Source organism: Zonotrichia leucophrys, chromosome 1A (assembly GCF_028769735.1).
Source record: "Zonotrichia leucophrys gambelii isolate GWCS_2022_RI chromosome 1A, RI_Zleu_2.0, whole genome shotgun sequence".
Taxonomy (NCBI): domain Eukaryota; kingdom Metazoa; phylum Chordata; class Aves; order Passeriformes; family Passerellidae; genus Zonotrichia; species Zonotrichia leucophrys.
The window spans coordinates 6,600,091-6,623,077 of NC_088170.1; the positions used below are offsets into that span (position 1 = coordinate 6,600,091).

Genomic DNA, 22,987 nt, shown 5'->3' on the forward strand with positions numbered 1-22,987 from the left:
GCAGTGGAGAACTGAGATCTGATTGTCACAGAAGTCACCCCAGATAATGAACACACTCCAGTACCTTACTGTTTTAGAAAAGAAGAAATAATCCTATTCTGAAGGCAAATAGAGGCAGGTACAACACAAAAGGTCCTGACTGAACAGCATGCTGGCACTGTGGACTTTTCCTACAAAAAACAAGAGGCTTGTTCTTTGGGATACCCTGCTTATGGAAATGAACCTGCAGCACTTCTTACAGCCAAAATACTTGGAATGAAAGCTTTGGGTACCAGTGTGCACACCTCAGAAACAGCCTCAGGCTCTCACTCCTTAACAAAACTGCATCAAGGAGTAGCAGCCGATTCCCTTAATCTGCAAAACTGCTTCACCTGAAAAGTGAACATTAAATTTCCCTGTCAACCTCTAACAGCCCCATTCAAACTCAGGTTTGCAACAGCCAGCTGTGAGCCCAGTTCCTGCTGTCACCTGGCCCTGACACCATCCATGCACTACTGGAAGAAAGAACCTTGGCTGGGCTTCTCTGCTGTGTCCTGCTCCTCCTCCTCGGGGTACTCGGTAAGATCCAGGGTCAGGACTTGGCTGAACATGATATCATCGTACTGGGAAGAGGGAGGAGCACATGTAACACACTGCTGGTACTTGAAATAAGCATTTTGTAACTAGGAGAAGCAATCATGAGCTGGAGTTCCCCAAAGGATGTTCCCCAAAGCTGTACCTGCACAGCAGGACACAGCCAGCACCAACTGTGAGCAACGCTGCAGGTGTGACCCAGCACCTGCACAACCCCCTGTGCATTATTTACCCACAGTTATTGTTACCTCAGGACACACTCCAATCAGTGCATCTGCCTTGCAATAGAACTCTTCCTTCAGGGAAATGACTATCATTTGGAACTGCTCATGTGCCTGTTCTCTAATGAAACTCGAGACCTTTGGAGAGAAACCAAGGATTTCAGTTAGTTCTGGCAACCTGAAGCAATGCTGTGATTAGGGAATGGTGAGGGAAGGACTGAACTGTGCTAGCTGCAGAATTCCATCATGATTGCTAAAATGAGAAATAAACCAGTTTTAAAAGCCAGATATTTTGCATAGTTTTAAGACAACTCCTCAGGTGTGCTGCTTTTTGAAAGCACTCGAGAAAACAATGGTTCATTCCAGTGAATAAAGCTATAAAAAGACAGCAGTGACAATGAATAACAATTCTACTTTATATAACTAGAAAGAAAGGTGGAAATCCCTAAAGTTTTTTTTAGAAGTGTGAAAAGTTTGCTACTGGCTGTATAATAATCTTAAATTAGTTCACTGCAGACAGCAGCAAGTTTCTCAATGGTAATGCAACTTAAAGGTACAAAATTTAAGTTACTAACTGGTGAGATTGCAATGTCCCACAATATAAATTAAATGCTGCATAAAGGAAAACCAACACCTTTTTAATGAGCCCTCTTTCTGCACACTTCTATCTACATGAAATGGAAATTAATTTTTTACTGGAAGAACTGTTAGTAAGTTATGGGAAGAACTCTTGTTAGTAAATTACAAACTTCAGAGTATAGTTCTAACTAGTGAGAGAGCCAAACCCTAAAACTTCCTCAGGGATCTTCATTATAGCCCCACTGCATCCCATCTGCTGCTGCTGAAACACACTGCACCAAGTTAAAACAACCTCAGGGCCTGGGTAACTTGTGGACTTGCATCCCAAGGATTATTTAGGGAATTCAGGTTCAGGAACCTCTCACAGTGAGTCAGTAAGCTCCAAGAAGAAATTTAATTCTACCTGGCAGGCACAAGTGGTAGAGATTTCCAGCTGTCTATTCCAGAGGTACCCTCCAAGCAAACTCTGGGGTACTTGGCACATCACAGTTAATGCCATCAGGGGAAAAACCAAAATATTTGGTGTTTAAACAACTGTTTTTGTTTGTTAGGCTCTACCAAGACTGACATTAGCAGTAATGCTAGTAGAAATACTGTTCTGAAAAAGAATGCTTCCACAGGAGAAAATCCAGCCATATGTGGGGAGCTTTAGGATTCCTCCCTACAAAACTCTCCCTGTTCTGAGTCTCCCCCTCTCTGCTGTTTGTGCTCCAGCCTCCGTTCTTGCTACATTGAACAATTACTGCCAGAGAGGGAAAGAGAAATTAAGAGGGCAGGAAGGTGTTTTAACGAAGAAAAGTCACGGGACTTTTCTCTCTCATAGACTCATTAGTTCAGCCCTAAATCCAAGCTAAATTAAATCAGATTCAGTCAGGCTAAACAATCTCTGTATCCCAACTCCCTGCAATGGAAGTAGCCATCCTTTTACAGAGGGTACCAGATATTGTCAGTAAAAGAGCAACTTACTTTATCAATGTTTGTGTTGTCCAGTGCAGCATCTATCTCATCCAAAATAAAAAAAGGAGCTGGACGAAAGCTGTAGAACACAAGTCAGTATTTTGCATTGAGATACCAAAATATTAATCAACATTCTAATTACTTACTTACTCCATAAATAAAGTTGATAGCATTTTGCAATATTATTCTTATATTTATTGTAATGAAATAATTAGAACAGTTCTGTTACCTGTGCACAGCAAACACCAGAGCCAGGGCTGCCACAGTTTTTTCCCCTCCTGACAAGCTGTCCATGGGCATGAAGCGCTTGCCCGGAGCCACGCAGTGAAATCCAACCCCTTCCAGATAGGGCTCCTCAGGGTTTTCTGGGCTAAGGAATGCCTACAAAAAACCATTTAATTATTAATAGTGAGATTTATCCAAGTATTTAGATGGATATTTTTAGGGTTTAAATATTGCCTGAGGTAGTGAGGAAACAATTGAGTTTGCTTCCCTTTTAGGGAAGCTGTTCATCCATGCTGAGAGCAGCAGTATCCAGTTCCTGGAGAAAATGGTTTTGTCAACAAACCAGGATCCCAGAGGCTCAGTAACAAAACCAGTATGGAAATGGTGCCACTTATTTGTTTTTTTCAGACTTTCAACTACTGAACAAACTTGATTTTATCACCTTTTATGTAACTGCTTAGATTTTTTACATTATTAAAATGTTAGACTTCAAAAGCAGATATATTTTTTTTGGCCTGGAAGACAACATATTTGCAAAAGTGCCTTTTTTTGGTGAAAGGTTAGCTTACCAGTTTCCTAGCTTTGAGCTGGACAAAGACTGCTCATATTAAAGTCTTTTTCTGTACTTTGTATCTTGGTTCCCAGGGACAAAATTTAAAAGCATTATTTAAAAAGAATTACCATTTTCCTAACCACTAAAGGTATGATTGGTAACATCTTTGCTAGATGGCTTCTTTTTGTCATTAATAGAAGAGACAATAAAATAATACAGACTCTTCCCCTCTGCACAAGTGGAGACAGGTAAGAGAAATTTCCTTACTTAACCCTCATTTCAAATGTCTCCTCTCAGATCACAGACAGCATGGAAGAAAACCAAACAACCACACAACATTCTGAAGAAAACCACAAAATCTTAAGAGTTCAATCCTTTAAAAATTCCACAGTCTATGGAATTTGACATAACCAAAGCATTTGGGAGTTCCCTCTTGACTTTTGGTATTAACACAGGAACAGTAACAATGATAATTGTGAGACAATTTTTCTACATGTTTCTTACAAGTTGCAAACATATTATGTCTGTTTATGTTTTCTAAATATTTCAAGTGGGGTAGAAGGTGCTTCAAGACCTCATACAGAACACTAGCACTGATTTATGATTTTCAGTTGTCTGTACTAATGATTATTATTAGTGTAACCTGATGTGTAAACCAATGTTATTTTTAAACTGAAGTACTCAATTACATTTCACACTTGTGTTCTGATAATTTACAAGTCTGCTAAAAGCAGAGTTAAACTAAGCCAAGGTCACAGATTACCTCTCTCTGTCTAATGTCAAGCATACTTAGGCTTACTGCCCATTCCTTCCCTGACCCTAAACTTCTGTAGTCTTTATTTCTGTGATTTTCTTCTTAAGGTCTTTGGCAAACAGTGCTACTTTATTCTAGATAACAAAGCATCCAGTATGGCCTTCAAGGCACAGCCCCTGTGCAGACTCACCTGAGCACTGCTGTTCCTGCAGAGCCTCTTGTAGATCCTGTCAATGGCTATGCAGGCATGCTCAAAGCACCTGCTGAACAGCTCATATCTCCTTTTTTTCACCTCTTCAAATTCCTGCTTGCGTATTCTGGCCTCCTTTCTGCTGTTCTCAAAAGCTATGGGAAAAAAAAAGAAAATCACAGGAATTACTCCTTAAGAAGTCTTTGGGCAAATACACAGAACAAATGTATACTGGGTACCTTGAACAGCATCAAAGAAAATGCTTATTGCAGAAAAAGGAACATATCAGTATTGTGTGAGTTTCCTGCCAAATTCCAAATGGAAGACCCACAAACCTGCAAAGTTGTGATGTATTCAATCTGCTCTGTGCCACATTTGTCTGGAGCAAGGAACAATATTCTCCTAATTCCTTCTGGGAAGCAGGCAGCCCTAAGCAGCACCAGCACTGACCTGGTACAGCTCCAGAACCCCTGAAGTTTTTTACATTGTTAATATCTTCAAAACTCTCTGGAGATAATAATCATTTTGCAGAAATGCTCATGTATGAGTTTAGGACAACATACACAGTTCCTTCAGTTATGCAAGAAAAATTTAATTTTAACATTAAAGTCAGTACCTCTCAGAAGGTAAAAAACACTTTGTGATGTCATGTGAGGAACAAATATCTTCCCAATCATTCAAACTGTATTTCAAGAAACTACTCAACACTCAAGTGTATGTTAATGAATTGTTGAATATGTAATTTAAAAGATAACTGAGGATAAACACTCAAGCACAAATAAACCCCAAAATGGGCAAAGGCAGCAGGACCAACCCCAAGAAGAGGAATTTCAGTTCAGGTGGAATCACAGAAGTGAGTGACATGAAAGACTCAGTGTTACCATCTGTCGATTCCTGGAACTTGTCCCGAGCTATCAGTAACTTCTCCCCTGCCCTCAGGTTTGGAGCAGCTGTCTTCATTAATGTGACCTCTTTAGCTTTGATTTCTTGCTGCATTTGCTTCACTTGATCCTCTATATCTTTATCAGATTCTAGTTCCTAAAGGAAAAAAACCCAAAAAACAACAGAGCAATCTAATTTGCTTTTAGGCCAAGCCATTTCAATAATGGCAAGCACTCATGGTTCCTGAAACAATTACCCCACTCATGAATAGCTTTAACTTGAAACACAACTGAAAATGCCACCCAGGTCTTATTTCTTGCAATGAATCTACCAGGCCCTCACTATTCTTCCCCAAGACCTTTAAAAACAGGAAGCCAATTATTTTCTCTCAATTCCCTTTTTAAAATACAACACAGGAGCAGGATTAATGCTTCACTCCTTGATTTTTAAAGAAGAGGTTCTCAGTGAATTCTTTGAGATAAGTTCTACTAATGACAGATTCATCCTCTGTTCTGTGCAGGCAGAAGGTAAAGGAAAAAAAAAATCAAGGTTATATTAAGTCTCTCAGTTCCATTTTTGTGGTTCAGGTAAGCTGTAAGTTAAAGGCAGTTATATGGGAAACTGACCTCTCTAGAAATCCCACACATCAATGCTACGTCATGAGTACAAAACCAGAGCACACATACACATCCCCTTCAGCTTAGCAGTGCTTTTACCAAGTGTCACTTAAAGGCCAGGGTGAAGAACAAAATAAACAACAAATAAAACATCTTTCACAAAAATAAAAATCAGACACTCCATCTCTAATAATTTCAGACAAAAGATTACCTTTAGGTTGGCTTCTAGGGTGCTGTAGTCTATCTGAATTCCCTCTTCCCTTTCATAGATCCCTAATAAAGCCTGGGTTCCTTCTAGTTCAGCTCCTGGCTGTAAGATGAACAACATTCCAGTTCAGAAATACAACAGTTAACTGTGAAACTGTAAAACCAACTCATAAAAAGGTTTTAAAATTAAGAGAGAGTGGTAATGTGGTACAAGATATACGTAATCCATGGCTCTTCCCTTGGCCCAAATGGACTGAACAGTTAAGATCTCATGAGCCTAATTAACACACACACCTTTTAAATGAAGATGAAAACATCTGCTAAACTCAGCTTGAAGCAATGCTAAAAGCAGCAGCAACCTGTTTATTACATATTCACAACACTGTACATCCTGTAAATCTCCTGACTGGGAAGGTGGAAACTCACTGATACCTCAACCCTTCCAAGGGAAGGCTGTGTAAGCTGAGGCATTCCTTCCACTCAAGGGGATCAAGGAGCTTCAGTTCTGTATAGCACAAGCAGAGAATCTTGTACTGCCTGTCACCTGAATGTCAAACAATGAAACATGTCCTACCTCTCATTATTACACCCCTCTCCCACCACGACTTTTTCTCACAACCAAATCTTTTGCTGGTCTTCTCTGTGAGGTTGATTAAGAATCCACACTGTTATTTCCTTCTGCTCCCCTCCTTGGTTTCCTCTCCTCCTTATTCAGAAACAGTGAGAGCAGAGTTCCCACATCCTTGGATCACTGGCAGTTCCTCTTTCCCTTCACAGACTGCCCACCCCACCTCCCTGCCTGCATTTTGTCTGCTGCCCAGTTCACACCTATCCTCCACCTCCAGCAAAAATACTTTGCCAAGGAATGGGTTCAACAAGACTACTTCCAAACTCACACACTTCTTGTAAATTCTTCAAAACTCACAGTTCATTTCTTTTGTGACAGTGCAGAAAGTTTATTTCTCCTCATGAGAGGTATGTTGGAAAAAGAGGGAAGATGGAGACAAATAATAAGGGGCAGTCATCAGACAGAAGGAATGTTTCTATGTTAGCCTAGCCCTGATTTCTCTGAGCACCTACATCTATAGAACACAAAAGGATGATTTTATATACAACATTTATATTATGGATGATAGACCAAATATGATCTTGCACATGCCATATTTATTTACATTTCTGCACTGACCCCTGTGTATCCTCTTACTTATCCTCATACCAATTTTCTTGTACAAGATTTTATATATTTCAAAAGAGTATGTTTCAAGCACAAGCAAAAATACTTGCAAGCAGTATTTCTGTCTACAAAAATAAAAATAAATCCTCCTTTTGAATGAAAGAGACCTGATCACATGAATAGAGTGCATTGGTTTGAACATTACTATGTAAGAGAAACAGTCCTGTAAGGAAAGAAAAATTAAATTAATGAGTAAGTGCTCCCCCATCATATCTATCTTCTGTAAACACTTGTAGGTACCTCTACTTCACTGATGTCATCCAGTGATCCAGCCAGTAACTTGATTTTCAAGTCCTGCACCTTGCACTCAAGCAGCAGATTGTGTCCCCTTAATCTCATCTCTTCCAGGGAGGTTTCCAGAGCTGTAGCTTCCCTCTGCAACTTTGTGGCTTCTCTACATGCAAAAAGGCACAAAACAACTCAAAAGTGGAAACAGCACTGCTAATAACATCCACAGGAAAAACAGCATGAAAAATACAGCACAGAAAACAGATTCCAAGCACCAAGAGGGCTGTTTCCTCTTCAATAACCCCCACCAAACCAAAGGAAAACGGTATTTCTGCCATCCCCTCCATTCTCCTGAATTACTCCAGAGGGAGCCTCAGTCCCAGTGCATTAAAAGCACATTCAAATACCCATCTTCCCTAATTACAGACTGCCTCTGTCCTGTTCAGCTCTAGTGAACATGCATGGAGATTTGATCCTTTAACAGGTAACCAAGTATCTTTTACCATTACTCTCCCTGAAACAGCCTGATTTTTTACAACCAATTCCCGTGGTAGCATCAAGTTACCATCAGCAGAAACACTGTTAAAATTATACAAAACATAAATTACAAGGCATAAAGTCATGAGTTAATAGAAAATTCCACAAGTTTACATAACCACACTGTGCCAATGTGATGGGGTTTTTAAACATAGCAGTGACACCTGATTAAGGAACATCAGTAATAAGCAAGCACAACAGAACTTAAGTATAAACTGTCCACAAAGGAGCTGATTTAATATAAAAATAGGAGAAAAAAATTACCTAAGGTTAGTATTAGTTTAAGGTATCCAAAATATGAAAAGTCTGGAAAAATAACAATGAAATTGGAAAATAAAAATATTCCTATTATTAATCAGTACACATTATTAAACTGTACAACTCAAACTGAACTGTGAAACTGCAAGGGAATTTCACATGCTGCCAATCAAGCTTAAGCTACTTCATATTCTCCACAGGGGATGAGAGATCTGTGGTCAGAGATCACAGTGAGACCTAAGACTTGGCAGATAATAAAATAATTCTGTATGGTTTATGGGATGGCCCTCTTGAAATACTCTCCTGCACAAACTGAATTAGAAACACTGTTCAACTAAGGCACACTGTAGATGCAAATCACTATGTCTCTAAGAAATATTTCACAAGAAAGCAAAAGATAAATCCAAACATGTGATCAGTAAATCCATTCTAAATATTATCCCTTAAATCATCTTCCCAGGAGTAGGAGTTACCTGTTAAGAGTTAACATTGTCTTTCTGAACTCTTCAACTTCATTTTGGCTTTTTGCAAGCTCAGCTTTATGAGCACTTAGTTTATCCTTAAGGCGTTGCTGCTCCTCCAAAAGTTCATTCACTTTTTTTAGAAGCTTTTCCTCATCCTGCAGAGAAATATTTCGATTTTTAACCTCCCACTAAGAATCCAGATCTGGAACCTCTACTATACAGAAAGGAGTTAAACCTGTTACATTCAAATGTGCTGGGGAGGGGAGGGTTTCCCCCACTTTGTGGCAGTTTTACACATTTCACATTTTGTTTTTTGTTCAAAGCACAGATCTTCTCCTTCCCTTTTCTGTGAGGGATCACAAATTTGTTTTTTTAACAAGCACCATCAGCACAGTACAGGATAAAGAACATTGTGAAGGAGGAACCCATACATATTACTTCAACTAAAAATCTAAATTGCATTATTTATTTTAGCATTATTTCAAATGTATTAGTGGCTTAAAGATGTAAAGCATCAGAATTGCTTGCTCTTACTCATAAAATCTTTGTTGAATCTGAGCCACATGTTGCTGGTTTTATCTATAGTACTATGTTGCCTCTTCACAGCAACAGAATACACTAACTGAACAAAATATAAGGAATACTGTACAGACAGTAATCCAAAACCTAATTTTTAGTAAGCTTATTTTTAATAATAAATAAGCATTCAAATATGGCAGTTTATTCCAAAGTTAATATGCAATATGCATCTGCATTTGTCTAAGCAATTACAAAGTCAACCCTGAATTAACCCCTTGAAAAATTAATCCACAGCATCAACTACATTTATTCAAAATTAAAGCTGAGAGGAGAGAATGTATTGAATTACAGAGACAGAAAAATTGTTTTTATTATTACCTTCTGTAGCTTGACAATCTCAGCTTCATCTTTATGAATTGTCTCCCTCAACTTGCTGACTGAGTTTGTTAATTTTTGCAGATGATCACGGTTATACTCCAGCTGAATGTTCAGTCGTGTCCTCTGATTTTCAAACTCCAGTCTAGTCAAGGTACAGGATTTAAAATCAATTCTTACAAAGCAGGCTATTAACTGTGACTGGACTCTATTTAGGTGCCATTACTGTATCTTCTATGTGAACACAAAAATCTGCATTACATTGATTCTACTACATCCTGTGAATATATGGGAAATCACAAATACACAGTGATACTGATTAAACAAATACAATATAGATTATAGCCACATCAATATGGAAAGTGACACCTGAACTTCAACCATCAGTTCATTTTAACATTTTCCTTCTAAGACACAAATCTGTGGTGTAGAGACACATGTCTGTGAGAGAAACACTAGCTGAGGTTGTCTGGAAAAACTCAAGAACTTGTCTTCCTTACAAGAGTATGTTCCTATGCATCTCACACCCAGTTTTCCTTAAGATTTATTCACACATGAGTGACCCTTCATGCTATTCTCTATCTGGGATAGTGCCATTTTTCAATGTGGGTATTAGAAAACTATTTTAAATTTTCTTTTACAATAGTGCTACCAAAATAGTAAATGTTAGCTTTCAAGTTTGTTGCAAGCTGTCACTGACTGTGTCTAACAAACCCAGGTCACAGCAGTGATCTAACTGATCCTTGTCTAACTAACCTACAGCAGTGGCCTAACTAAGTGACAAGGAGCACCTTCTACATTCTCCTATGACTTTGTGTTGTTTCCTGGGAGGGAGTTTCTCCAGTACCAGTGTGCCCAATCTAATACCAACCACTGGTTCACATTTTAGTGACAGATATCACCTTCTCTTATCAATCTCCTCTTGCTGTCTCACATGCTCTTGTTCATACACACGAATATTTTCTATACCAATTTCTTCACAGAACTCCTGGAAAACATCATCTTCAACCTTCAAAAACAGACAAATGGAACAAAAAATGATTATACTATTTTGCAACTCACAGATGTAAAATATTCAATCACTTCATGCTACAGGCTAGATTTTTAAGGTACTTCAAGAAAACAGCTGACAACTACTGAGAAGTAATTTGTACTTGAGATTTTCAAATAACATTTTCAGTTCAAATGACAGACATAAGGCATTTGAGATCTACCAAGTGTAACTTCAGTCTAAGCTCTTCTAGACAGCAGCTGGTCATTCTGAAGACAGAAGTCATCACAGTGTAACCAGTTTCCCTGCTTTTGCCTGTTGTTCCCAGGCAGCTGAGGAAGAGAAAGCTAGACAGGACACTAATCAGATACACTAGATTTCTTGGGAGTTATAGTTTAGTTCTTTATTTGAATCCTTTCAAGGGATCCATAAATATTAATTACTGTGCTATGTTTATAGAAAAGTCATAGCAAAAACTCTGCCATGGAATAGCTCATTTCCTAATTATACAGCATATATTAACAAAAGCATCAGTCAAAATCAATTCTAAATTTTTTTTACAATTTAAGCAGGTGAATACTAGGTACAGTGTATATGACTGGACTGAAGGAAGAAATAGCAACAGTCCATTCCTATAAATTCCTATTTAAAAGGAAACCCAACGGACTGAACAAAATTTTAGGAGAACTCTGCAGGTCAAAGCCTGGTATTATTTATATTGTTTTAGTATTCAGGATTTTTTAGCCAAGTATCAAATACTACATCAAACCAAGTTTGGAAACTGATGATTGGTTCCAAATGACAGCCTTTATGTTTTTGTTTTTTTTTCAGAACAAGCAAAAGAGAAGTCCCTGTATCTGGAATTCTTACACAGTGAACCATCAGTGACTTCCTCAGTGTTTGCAGATGACAGACATCTGCACTCCCTCATGCCTGCACCCCCAGCAAGACACAGACCAGGCAGCACTTTTGGCTTGTTCTTACATGTAGAATTCCAGTCATGGATTAATCCCAGACTGACTGATGAGAATGGGTCAGAAGCCAGGAACTAAATTACAGATGTAAGATACAGCCTGAGTTACTGCAGACAGTGGTGAGGAATGTCTCCTTCTCCAACAATATTCATTTACACCAGCATCTAAGTGCTGGGCTCTGTATTTCCCAGATAAAACTGCAGTACCATTTTTCCACAGCTTACACCAGATTTCTTGGTTTGACAAGAGCAGGAAAAAAGGCAGCTTCAAAACACAGGTAGGGATGAGGTGCCTATTTCCTCAAGAGGTCAATTGCTGCCTACTCCAGCAGAACCCAGCAGGAAACCCCTCTTGGCATCCCATTATGCTTTACTAACATTCCCTTCCCTGAGTGCCTTTAGTCTCTTCATGACAACCCTGCTCTGCAATCTGTCCACTGTCTGTATGAACTGCTCTAGGGACCACTGGCAGATTGGGAAATCACAGGGAAACCAAGGGATGAGATGGCCAAAGTGTCTACATCAGTAAAACTTAAGCTTCTGTAGCCTAATAAACAGCATGAGCTCTCAAAGCTCTGACAGAAGACATTACCTTGTTAATTTTCCTCTGAAACTCTTCTATTTTTTCCTTTCTCTGCACTATTCCTTCATTCAGCATATCATACTGAGCCTCAATATTTACCAGTTCACTTTCCAGTTTTGATTTTTCCTAGATAGAAAGGAAAAAGATAGTAATTTTTCTCAATAGGAAGATCAGCTTTCTAGAAATTAAGGGACAGCTCTAAGTGGCATTTCTTCTCAAATGCCACTTAGTAACTATAACTGCCAATCTGCATGTAACAATTACAGTTTTAACAAGTGGAAAAGCAAAACTAAGTACCTCATCAAGTGCACTTTGACTTAAAGATTTCTGAAGGTTAGCAGATGATAAACCAAGCTTACCAGAAACCCAAGTTTTAAAGCACAATAGAAAAAGCCTCATGTGAAGTACTTTGCAATCTTTGTTTTTTATATTTTATCAATTCCTCAGTTGTAACTGTTGTATGTCAAACTTTAACTGACTTTAAAAAACAATGTAAGGAAGCAGCATTACTTGATCAGTAATTACAGTTAAAACAATACAATTATTAAACATGAAAATGATAAAGATTTCATATTGTACCATGAAGAGATTAGCAAGATGTTTCTTTTTAATGATGTCTAATTCACTCTGTGAATATTTAAGTCGAGTCTGAGTTCCTTGGCACTGAGCACGCAGCTGCTTCAGGTCAGCCTCCTTCCGTCTGATCCTCATCAGGTCCTCAAAGTGTTATTGGGAGAAAAACAAAAGATGAACTGTGAAAACTACTTGTTTTTCAGATGTTAAAGGGAGTCCCACTGACCTAGACCTCATTCAAGGTAAAGGCTGATAGCACAGGTCACATGCAATATTAATATTATAATGGATTTATTTCTCCCAAGAAAGTATCCACTTACAGATTCAATTACAACTCCATCCCTCGTTAAAAAATCCAACTAAAGGTATGACAAATCATTTTACACTGGCAGGTTTTGGGTCATGCCAACATTCCCATGTTTACACAACCATATTGTCATTTTCATTACAAGTCTTCAGGTACTCTTAATGTTTTCCAGGAGGGAGCTTGGACCAACAGTGTTGTCCTGTATTTCTGCCTGTGAGCTGAGAAGCACAGCTAAGAACTGAGATGCAGAATTCATTATTAACTAGTAGAGGATGAACAGCTAATTATGTCCTGTCTTTATCTTCTAGAAGCTGTGAAAATTACACTTTTAGAAAATCACCTTCCCAGAGGTGAATTAAGTTAGACACAGCATGACTTCTGCAGTTAATTAAGAGACCTACCTTTAACTCAGTAATCAAGCTATCTCTTCTTTCTTTCATTTTATTCATTTCTTTCTCATCCCAACATCTAGCTTTAAATCTTAAATCACTTGATCCTCCAGAAATCACTCCAGATTTCAAAAATAAAGTTCCATCAAGAGACACTGTCTGGAATAAAATAAGTTATATCCAAATAAATCTGAAAAAACCCCATCCAAAGCATCCCATGCACTAGCGCCCAAGATATGGTGGTAAAACAAGTAACAACCACATTTGAGTTGGACTCAAATTTTTCTTTTCTCTTCCAAACCTGCTAACATGAGGCATTTGAAGCAAATAGAAGTCTGTTCCTTCTTAGGAGTAATCACATTTTGGTACTATTACAGCTGATCAGAACATACAATTTCATTTTATCATTTCCTTGCATATAGGCCCTTGTGTATACACTTGCACTTAAAAAGTGTAGAACAGACACCTTTTAAACTTGGTAGAACAGACCAAGCAACATGGTAACAGAATAAAGGCAAACAGCTTGTGAAATGTACATTTTTGTAAAGAACATGGGGGTTTGTGACTTTATTTCAAGTAAAAATAACTTCACACTCACCTTCAACTTAAAACTCTCTTAATCAAAATTTTAGAAGGTTTATAAAGTGAATAAAATACTGTCTGCAGCAATAGAGACAGGAATACGAAGAAAGAACTGCAGAAAGTGACAGAGAAGCTTGGAGCCCTTAACATAATCCATATCTACAACCAAGATATTCTGGCAGATATTTTAAAGTATTTTATAAGATAAAGTCTGTGTTTTTAAATCAGACAGTTTAAGAAGCATAATTATCCATTCCTCCTACTCCTCATAACAAGGACTATACCAAGACCTGTATTTGGACACTAATAATCATTTCATTTGCCTCCTTTTTCCAGAAAACCACTTCAACTTACTATCAGAGGCAAAACCAGCCAAGTGAAGTATCTAGTGATTTGTTTCTGTGGGATTAAAGTACCAGCTCTGTGTTTATCTGCAATACTCCAGCATGTTTACAGAAGAATTATTTAATGGCATCAAACACATAACTGCAATGAAAAATGTATGCAATAAACTTTGGCTTCTCACTTTCAGCCTCACTGGTCCATCAAATGCAATGTGTTTTGCTTCCTTAATGGTTTCACAGATCAAGGCATTCCCACTCACAAACTGAATCACTTTTTTCAGTGGAGCAAATTGGGTTTGTACAACATCCACCATCATTTTAGCTTCTTTTATCTCCCTTAGCTTCTCGTTAATTGGTTTAACCTGTAAGGCAAACAAGCAGTGTTGTTAAATGTTGTTAAAGCAAAGCATGTCCAAATCTGAGTAGTCTGGGGACAGAATGTACAGATAAACACAACAGGGAGCTCAATCACTGCAAGACTAAAAACAAACCTGAGGTTTATTTTCTCTGTGCACCACTGTCCTTCAATCTGCATAACCTATTGCATTACTATTTATGATGGCATTAAGATATAATTGTATAACCTGTGCATCAAATCAAGGGACACCAATGCATGGAGAATAAACAAGACAGCTCAAGATGAGCCAGTATCAAGATTTAAAAGTGTAGGAGCTTGCTGATGACAGGAGAAAGAAAAACATACTTACATCAAGGTAATCCAAAGCAAGAAAAGTTTCAGGCTCAGCTCGTTCCTGTTTCAGGAACCGAATGCAATCTCTTGCTATTTTTTCAGTGGCAACAACAATAGCAGTCATGTATTTGCTGAACACCTTGGTAACAGCAAGCTGGTATTTTTTATGAATAGGATGACACAGGTCAAGCAATCTTCCAAACTGAAGATTAAAATACAGAGAAATATTAGTTAATATTAATACTATACACTCAAGCAAGAACAAAAGTTAAAAAGACATTCCAGACTGTCCAATTTACTCAGTCTGTTGCAGAACTTTTAGGTCTTAACTCTAAAAGAAAGCACTAAAATGAGGCCATTCCATTACCACAGAATCTGGATAGAGCCTTTTTAGACTTTCCAGGATCTCTGCTCTCATCTGCTCACGCCTCCCTTCATGGTAATCAATCTTGGCATTCTGCAGCTCACCAACGATTTTGTTCAAGTCTTCGTTCACTTCAGCCATTCGGATTGTTGCATTCTCAATTTCCTTAGCCAGCGCTTCCTCCTGCTGCTTTTTTTCTGTTAGTGATCCACTTTGAACAGAAGCAAAAAAAAAAAACAATTCACAATTTCATTTATGCACACTTTCAGTATAAATGAAGGTCATTCTGCAGTCACCTCACTTCACAAGCAGTAAATATCAGGCAGAAGACAAGACCCAGGAGGCAAGAACTGAGTTGTGCCAACACACAATGTAAATATTAATGTTTTCTAGAACAGCACAACTACAAAATTCTCCTGTTTTCTTGCTCAGAATTTGTCCAATAATAGCCCCATACCCACAGTAACAAAACTTGTGAGAACTTGTACCTATAGAACTGATTCAAACAAAATATGGATTAGTCATCATACTTCCTACTTTGACAGCCAAAGTGACTGTAATATTAAGTAAAATTAGTAAGAATTCTAGTTCTTATTAAAATTTCAAAGAAAATTATTAGAAGGAAGTAGAAACCTGCTATGTTTTGAAAATGATTAATACCCAAGAAATCCAGTTAGCTTTTATTTTTTTTACACATACATGCATACTTTAGCATATTCTTCCAACTTCTCTATGCGTTTTTCATGCTCTTCTACCTGTTCCACAGTCTGTTTAATGGTTTCCTATGCAGTCACAAATAGAATGTGTTAAAAATAAATCAGAGCAAAATGACAGTTTTAAGTTTTTAAGATACAGGTCTACATTAAGAACAAGTACTGAGATAGATCTTTTCTTCTTTATTGCTATTTCATGGTGAAGTGACAGCATCTCTTTTGCAACAGTAGGTCCCATGCTACACCTGAACAAATAATATAGGGAAATTATTATACCAAGGCCATTATGGGATTTTCCATGTTCAGCTACAATTTAGGGAAAACCTATTCAGCACAGAGAATCATGACACCACCACCAACAAAAAAAAAACAACTTTAAACAAAGCACCAGGAAATTATAGGTGTTGAAACAAAGAGGTGCTACTCTTGGCCCTACATCAATAGCTTTTTCCAAAAAAGTTGAAACAGTTTCCAAACTGACACAAAACATTGCAGTAAAAAAACCCCACCAATGGTAAAAAAATAATTTTCAATTACTCAAGTTTATTAAAAACACATTAACTGAAGCAAGTAGAGAGGAAAAAAAAAATACTGCTACCTATAACAGTTTATTAAACCTTAATTTAATCCCTGGACTTTTTTTTAAATAGTTCTAAGGATGAAGAGTTAACTTGCACCCACTACATTGTTTGCATGTATATATTTCATGCACTCTTAAGTAACTGTTACTCCTTTCTCAACAACACAAAGGGACTTGCTAGATTAAGAAGCACAACCAATGGAATTTATTATTATTATTATCCACAGGCAATGGAATTTATTTCACTTCTAAATACCAACTACATTTTTCTGGTAACTAGTAATTAGAAAAGAAATTGTATTTTATGAAGAAAAAATGGATGTACAAATATTAGCTTAGCTATTATGGTAAGAATAACTTTATATCCTCATAAACATGGAGTAAAATCCGGACATTTCCATAGAAACAAGCTTAGATGTTCAAGAATGAGGTATTTGGAGCTCTAGCACTCACAAAGCCTCATATGTACCTCCAATGTACCTCTCTTCTGCTGAGGATTTGATTACATCAAAGCACTGAGCATGTTTATATACAGTTATACCAGAGAGACATTTTTCTCCTAAAAACCTAATTCTAGTTTGACACAGATACCTCAATTTCATTTTTCTTCCTGCGATTAAGTTTCAGCCTTTCTTGATCTCCTTTATCTTCCCAACGAAGCTTTTCCAGCTGCTGGGCCAGTGTAGCTACTTTCTTTCTTGCCACTTCCTTTAGCTCTTTGTATCGCTCTAACTGCACAAAAAGAAACAAAAAAAAAAAAATTTCATTCCTTGGAAAGTGAGAAAACTCATGTTGTTACAGTTCTAATTAACTTTACCTACCTAAATTTTAGGGAAACTACCCAATTCTCCAGAAGACTCTTCTAGCTCCTGATTGCATTATAACAACCTGAATTTTTTTACATTAAGCTTCAATCCAAAGCTTACACCTAACAGTTCTCACCTATTCTTTTTATAATCCTTTTTTATGACTCTTATTGTTCAGGGAAGCTGATAGTACTTCCCATTCAATCTGAAGATTTACACTATGTTTTTGCATGGCCCAAAATTAGTGCAGTATTTTTGGTGTTTCATGTTATTAAATAATTTCATATAGTAAGTGGAATACAAATATTTTAAACAAATTTGCTAAATGATGACTAACTGACCAAATGCCTCTCAAGTGCAGTGCAGAAAGATTCACAAACTAAAGTAGCAACCATGCAGGTTATCCATTAATTGGTGAGAAATTATTTTAAAGAGGAGACAGTGGAAAAAAGCTATCATGTAGTTTTACAAACATTTGTGGCCACATGGTTGCAGAGACAGCTTCTTTCCAAGTGAATTTATTATCAAGGGATGTAGCCCTTTCCTTCTCAAAGGAGATGTTATGTCTACTACCAATTCTTCATTGGTTTTCCCAAATTGATACCTCAGATGAAAAGCCAGAAATCGCTCACCCTGAGACCCTGACAAACATTTTCTGTCCTACCCTCCCACAGTGTACCATGTGTTTAAATAAAACTTAGAATTTTGGTTTTGTTTAAGTTCAAGGGCAAAAAGATCACTAAAAATCACAGGTCATTGGTGAAGTAACAGTTTCTGTGTAATCAGGAGTATTTTTGGACTTCCAGGTTTACCTGACTTTCCCCCAGCTCAATATCTTCTGCTCTCTCCATTCTCTCTTCTTCAGTTTTCTCCTCAAATGCTCTCCATGCCTTCTCAATATCACTCAATTCCATCTCCAGCTCTTTTATGTTCTGCTTTTCTTTATCACAGGCTTTCTCCTTGTCCCTCAGAGATCTTTTAGACATTTCTACTTTCTTGATTTGGTAGGATGTGTTTTCCTTTGCCTTTATATAGAGGGGTCTCTGCTGAATCAGTGATGCCTCCAGAGTCCTAAAAAACAAAAGCAGAAACAAGCCCAAAACAACCAACCCCAACAAGACACAGCCAAAAGTGCAAAGCCACAGGAAAAGGGGAGAGAGGGAAGACAGAAAAGACACTCCCTCCCCCCAGCTGACCACATATATAATCAGTTTTAAACTCTAAGGGTAGGGTTTACACTGTGGGTATGCCCACAGAGGATTTTTTTTTTTTAATATCCAGTGAAAACAGTAATTTAGAAAGTGAAAAATAACCTCCTAAAATTTAATGGCAAACAAGTGTTTATATAATGAAAAATATAACTAGGCATGGTACAGGAGGTAAAAAATCATTTCTGGATTTTACTTCAGTGAATTGCTAGGAACTGACTTCCACAGCATGGACTACCAACCACATTTTCACCAGGAAATGCACACCTGCCAAGGAATTCCCAGTGCAGACAATGCTCTATTCAACTATCACAGAATCTGATTGGAAAACCTACTTCATTTCTTTTTCCATATGCTGTTGGTCCCTGTTTAGTATCCCAAACATTTTTTTCTTGACTTTAAATGAATCTTCTGCTGTAGAAAGAGCCTCTTTCTTGATATGAGCCTCCATATTCTTTTCATCCAAATTGTTTTTCAGAAAGCTAATTTGTTTTCCATTGTGATAAAGCTGAAAAAGCTGCAGCTGTATCCTTTCTTCATCCAGTTCCTTGATTAACATCTGGTAATGCTCTGCCTACCAACATTAAAATTTAATTTATAGTTTATAAAAACTGTTTTCTATCATTAGCAGTCTAATTTCAAGTGATGAAATTGATGGTGTACAAGTAGCTCTAATTCCAGTAATGGTCACTAATCATAAAACTCAAATATTGAAGTCAACTTTAATTAATTATACTGGCAAGCCTCTACCTTCTTTTATTTAGATTACATGTATCCCTCTACCTTTTCAAAGGATAAATAAATTATTATACAGTATGCCATACTGAAAAAAACTACTAGACTAAAAACAAAATAAGTGTGTGGGTTTGTTTTGTCGGTTTTTTTAAACACTTGAAGTTCACAAGAGATGCAAAATCTGGCACCTTAACATGAAAAAACTGATTAACTTGAAGCTACCTCCTCTTTTTCTATCCTTGCTTGTTTGCGTTCTGCTGCCACACTTTTTTTCTTGTTATAATTAAACTGTGCATCCTCTTCTGCTTGCTGCATTTTCTTCTTTTTTTGTTCATAGTCTTCAGCATATTCCCATGAATTACTAATTTGTTCAAAAAGTTGAGTTCTCTCCTTTGGCTTCTTCATGGCAATTGACTCTACTGTTCCCTAAACCAAAATTGAAAATAAATAAATTATGCAGCACCATAGATCACTGTGATGCTTTATGAATTTAGAAGCATATATTATAGATTGACTTTTGTATTTATTTATGGTCAACACAGATGGTGGAAATGCATTTAGATTCAAGCCCAAGGAAAAATTTCATGTCAAAATGAGGATCACCTTGCCAGCCACTCAGATTTCTATAAAAGGGGAAAATCTATTCTTCCTTAGGAATTTTTGTCAGCAATTCTAAGTAACATGATTTTGTGAAATGTATTATTCATCAAAAGCTTAATCATTATGTCATTAAATTCTTGACAATTGATAGTTGAATAGAATTTTTAACCCCTCAAACTTAAAAAGAAATCCTTTACATTTTCATGCGTCTTTACTAACAGGAGTATTTTAAGACAAAATGACTTTTTCCTAGCACTCCTGCAATTAAATACACTAAGCATTTATACCATACTTTTCTATATATTGTAAATAACAGAAGCACTCAACTTCTTCCAGATTAGCTTCTTTCTTACTAGTGTATGCATTTATATACCAATCCCATAAAGTGTATTTTGTAGTCTTGTACTTCTTGGTAAAGTTAATAAAAAGTATGTTGCCTTGTAGTGGCTAAGGGTGCTCTCATTTCTAGACAATATTTAACTGTGTATTCTATGAAATAACCTAAGAATGTTCTGTTTTCTTTTGAAAGTACCTTGAATGCTCACCTGAAAAATAAGGCAGTTCCTGGCCTTGACAAGAATGCCTATTTTTTCTAGCTCAGATATGTAAGCAGATCGGCTGACAGACTTGTCATTGAAAAGAAACTCAGAACAACTACCTAAAGGAGGAAAGGAAAAAAAAAAAAATCACTGCTGAAAATGGCTACAACAAAAAAACCCACTGGAAAATACTTAAACTAGTGGAATAATTTAACTGAGTGATTTCCTCAAAGAACACAGTAGATTTCAATTACTCCTTTATTCCTTTCAGTAATTTATTTTTTCTGTTTAAAAAAATCTAGTTTCGAATTTTAGTACTTTCTAAAGGAACTGACACCTGCAGCAAGGTGTCAGACCCTATTTCTTAGAGCCTACATCACCCACAGACCCCAAAGAAATATCTAGAGATGGATACTGAGCAAAGAATTTGCTTATTTTTTTAACTAATTAAATCTATTTTTTCATTTATATCACCATCTGAAGGACTATACTAATCTGCCCAACTATGAACTAATATTGGGCATCTGAAATTCTAACTTGGGTATTTTTGGTCTTCATTTCTTTATATATCACACAGTAGACAGTACCTGCAGCAGAATCTAGAACCTACCACGGATAACTCTTGAAAATGTTTTTTCTTCCCCATCTTCCTCACAATACACAATCTTCACGCTGGCTGTAGAAGAAACAGGTTTTCCAACGTGTGCTCCATGAATAAGTTCTCGAACACTTTTAACTCGCAAGTTTGATGTTTTTTCACACATCACAAAGCTAACAGCATCCATTATGTTAGATTTTCCTTAAAAATTAAAAAAAAAAAAAAGCAGACATTTTTGACAGGACATAAATGGAAGCATTTTATTAAGAATGAAAGAATCTGGGGAATCAGCAAATTCTTTAAAAATGCTATTGCTAATTATGTATTTTTTATTCTTTTAGGAGGAAATTCTCTCTGAGGGTGGTGGTACAAGTTGCTCAAAGAAACTGTGGATGCCCCACTCCTGGAAGTGCTCAAGGCCAAGTTGGATGGGACTTGGAACAACCTGGTATAGTGGAAAGCATGATGGAGGACTGGAACCAGATGAGCTATGGGGTCTCTCCCCACTGAAACCATTCTATGATTTTGTGATTTTATCGAGGAAAAGCTGTTGCACATAATAAACATTTTTAAGAGGTAACACACTGACAGCAGAAAATAAGCCTATCTGGCATTATAATAACCTGAATTTTTTGACACTAAGTTTCAATCCAAAGCTTACACCTAACAGTTCTCACCTACAGTCTTTTTTTATCCTTTTTTATTACTCTTATTATTCAGGGAAGCTTATAGCACCTCCCATTCAACCTGAAGATTAACACTTATGTTTTTGCCCAAAATTAGTGCAGTATTTTCAGCATTCTCATGTTAGTAAAAAATTTTATATATAAAAGAATTTAAAATAGAAATATTTTAAACAAATCTGCTAAGTGATGACCAACTGACCAAATGCTTCTAAAATGCAGCACAGGAAGAGTCACAAACTAAGGTAATTAATGGAGGCTCTCCATTAATTGATCAGAAATTATTTTAAAGAGGAGAGAGTGGAAAACAGCTATCATGTAGTTTTACAAACATTTGTGGCCATATGTCGGCAAAGACAGCTTCTTTGCAAGCGAATTAACAATCAAGGGATTATCCCTTTCCTTCTCAAAGGAGCTACCCCAGACCCCGACAAGATACTATGTATACTACCCGTTTAACTCTAATTATATTGCTATTTTTATAACCATTTTATTACTATTAAACTTTTAAAATTTTAGAAACAAGTGACTGGCGTTTTTCACAAGAAGTTCCAGCACCCTGGGATCACGACACGGTGCTGCTGCCCCTTCAGAGCTTCGCCGGTCTCAACCCCGCTTCACCACAGCCGCCATTTTGCAGAGCCACCTTCCCCTTCCTGGAGGAAGCGCAGCACAACCCACAAACTCCCAAGAAGAAGGTTTCCACTCGTACAGCCCGGAGTACTAAAATAAAACCATCTTTATTTGATTTTTGTAAGCTGAGATGGCCAAGACAAGGTGTGCTGTTTGCAAAATAGGCTTTCTGCTTCAGCTTGAAAGCACCAAGTCAACACGAACTTTTCTCCCCCGCAGCCTGCTCCTGCCCTTCCATCCTGAAGAAAACCTATACTTCCAGCTAAAAATTACACAGCAGGTGCTTCCTAGGCTTCATTTATACTGCCCACCTTCAGGTGCACCTGAGGAGATTTTCAGCAGGCCCGTGAGGCTAAAATCCACCAAGCTGAGCCCTCAATGCTGGCAGCTCATGGAGCAGCTGCCCCCTACCCACCCACAATACCTGATCCATTGGGCCCGATGATGCAGTTGAACCTCATGAAGGGCCCGATAACCTGCTGGCCCCTCCATGACTTGAAGTCCTTCACCACCAGCAGCTTCAGGTAACCCATCCCCGCGGGGAGCTGGGCTCAGGAGCTGCCGAGCTCAACACCTCAAACAACCAACGAAGCTACTTCACCAATCTACCGACAAAAAACCACCGCCACCCCACAACCCTCTTCGACGATTTTATCGCCTCAAAGGGAAGGAAGGGCGAGCCCGCCCCGCCCTCACAGCCTGCGCGCCTCGTGCGGCGGCTC

General features: G+C 37.6%; 1 protein-coding gene across 1 annotated transcript; it reads right to left on the bottom strand.

Annotated features, from left to right (window-relative positions):
• Nucleotides 1–59: 59 nt before the first annotated feature.
• Nucleotides 60–22,869, bottom strand: SMC1B (structural maintenance of chromosomes 1B). Its single transcript, XM_064736666.1, has 25 exons — nt 22,690–22,869; nt 20,958–21,150; nt 20,358–20,466; nt 19,435–19,638; nt 18,813–19,051; nt 18,082–18,340; nt 17,055–17,195; nt 15,870–15,952; nt 15,174–15,381; nt 14,823–15,008; nt 14,298–14,477; nt 13,202–13,348; nt 12,500–12,637; nt 11,930–12,046; nt 10,276–10,382; nt 9,377–9,518; nt 8,489–8,634; nt 7,233–7,386; nt 5,763–5,861; nt 4,934–5,090; nt 4,053–4,207; nt 2,560–2,711; nt 2,340–2,409; nt 822–932; nt 60–602 (listed from the first exon to the last, which is right to left on the bottom strand). Exons 1-25 carry the CDS (start codon nt 22,796–22,798, stop codon nt 492–494), a joined length of 3,717 nt encoding a protein of 1,238 aa, XP_064592736.1. The 5' UTR covers nt 22,799–22,869; the 3' UTR covers nt 60–491.
• Nucleotides 22,870–22,987: the final 118 nt, after the last annotated feature.

Coding starts and splice junctions, on each gene's coding strand:
- SMC1B (XM_064736666.1), bottom strand. CDS start 22,798: ATGGGTTACCTGAAGCTGCTGGTGGTGAAGGACTTCAAGTCATGGAGG. Junction 20,467..20,957: donor TCAAGAGTTATCCGTGGTAG/GTTCTAGATTCT, acceptor TCCTTTAGGTAG/TTGTTCTGAGTTTCTTTTCA. Junction 7,387..8,488: donor ACAATGTTAACTCTTAACAG/GTAACTCCTACT, acceptor TTTTGCATGTAG/AGAAGCCACAAAGTTGCAGA.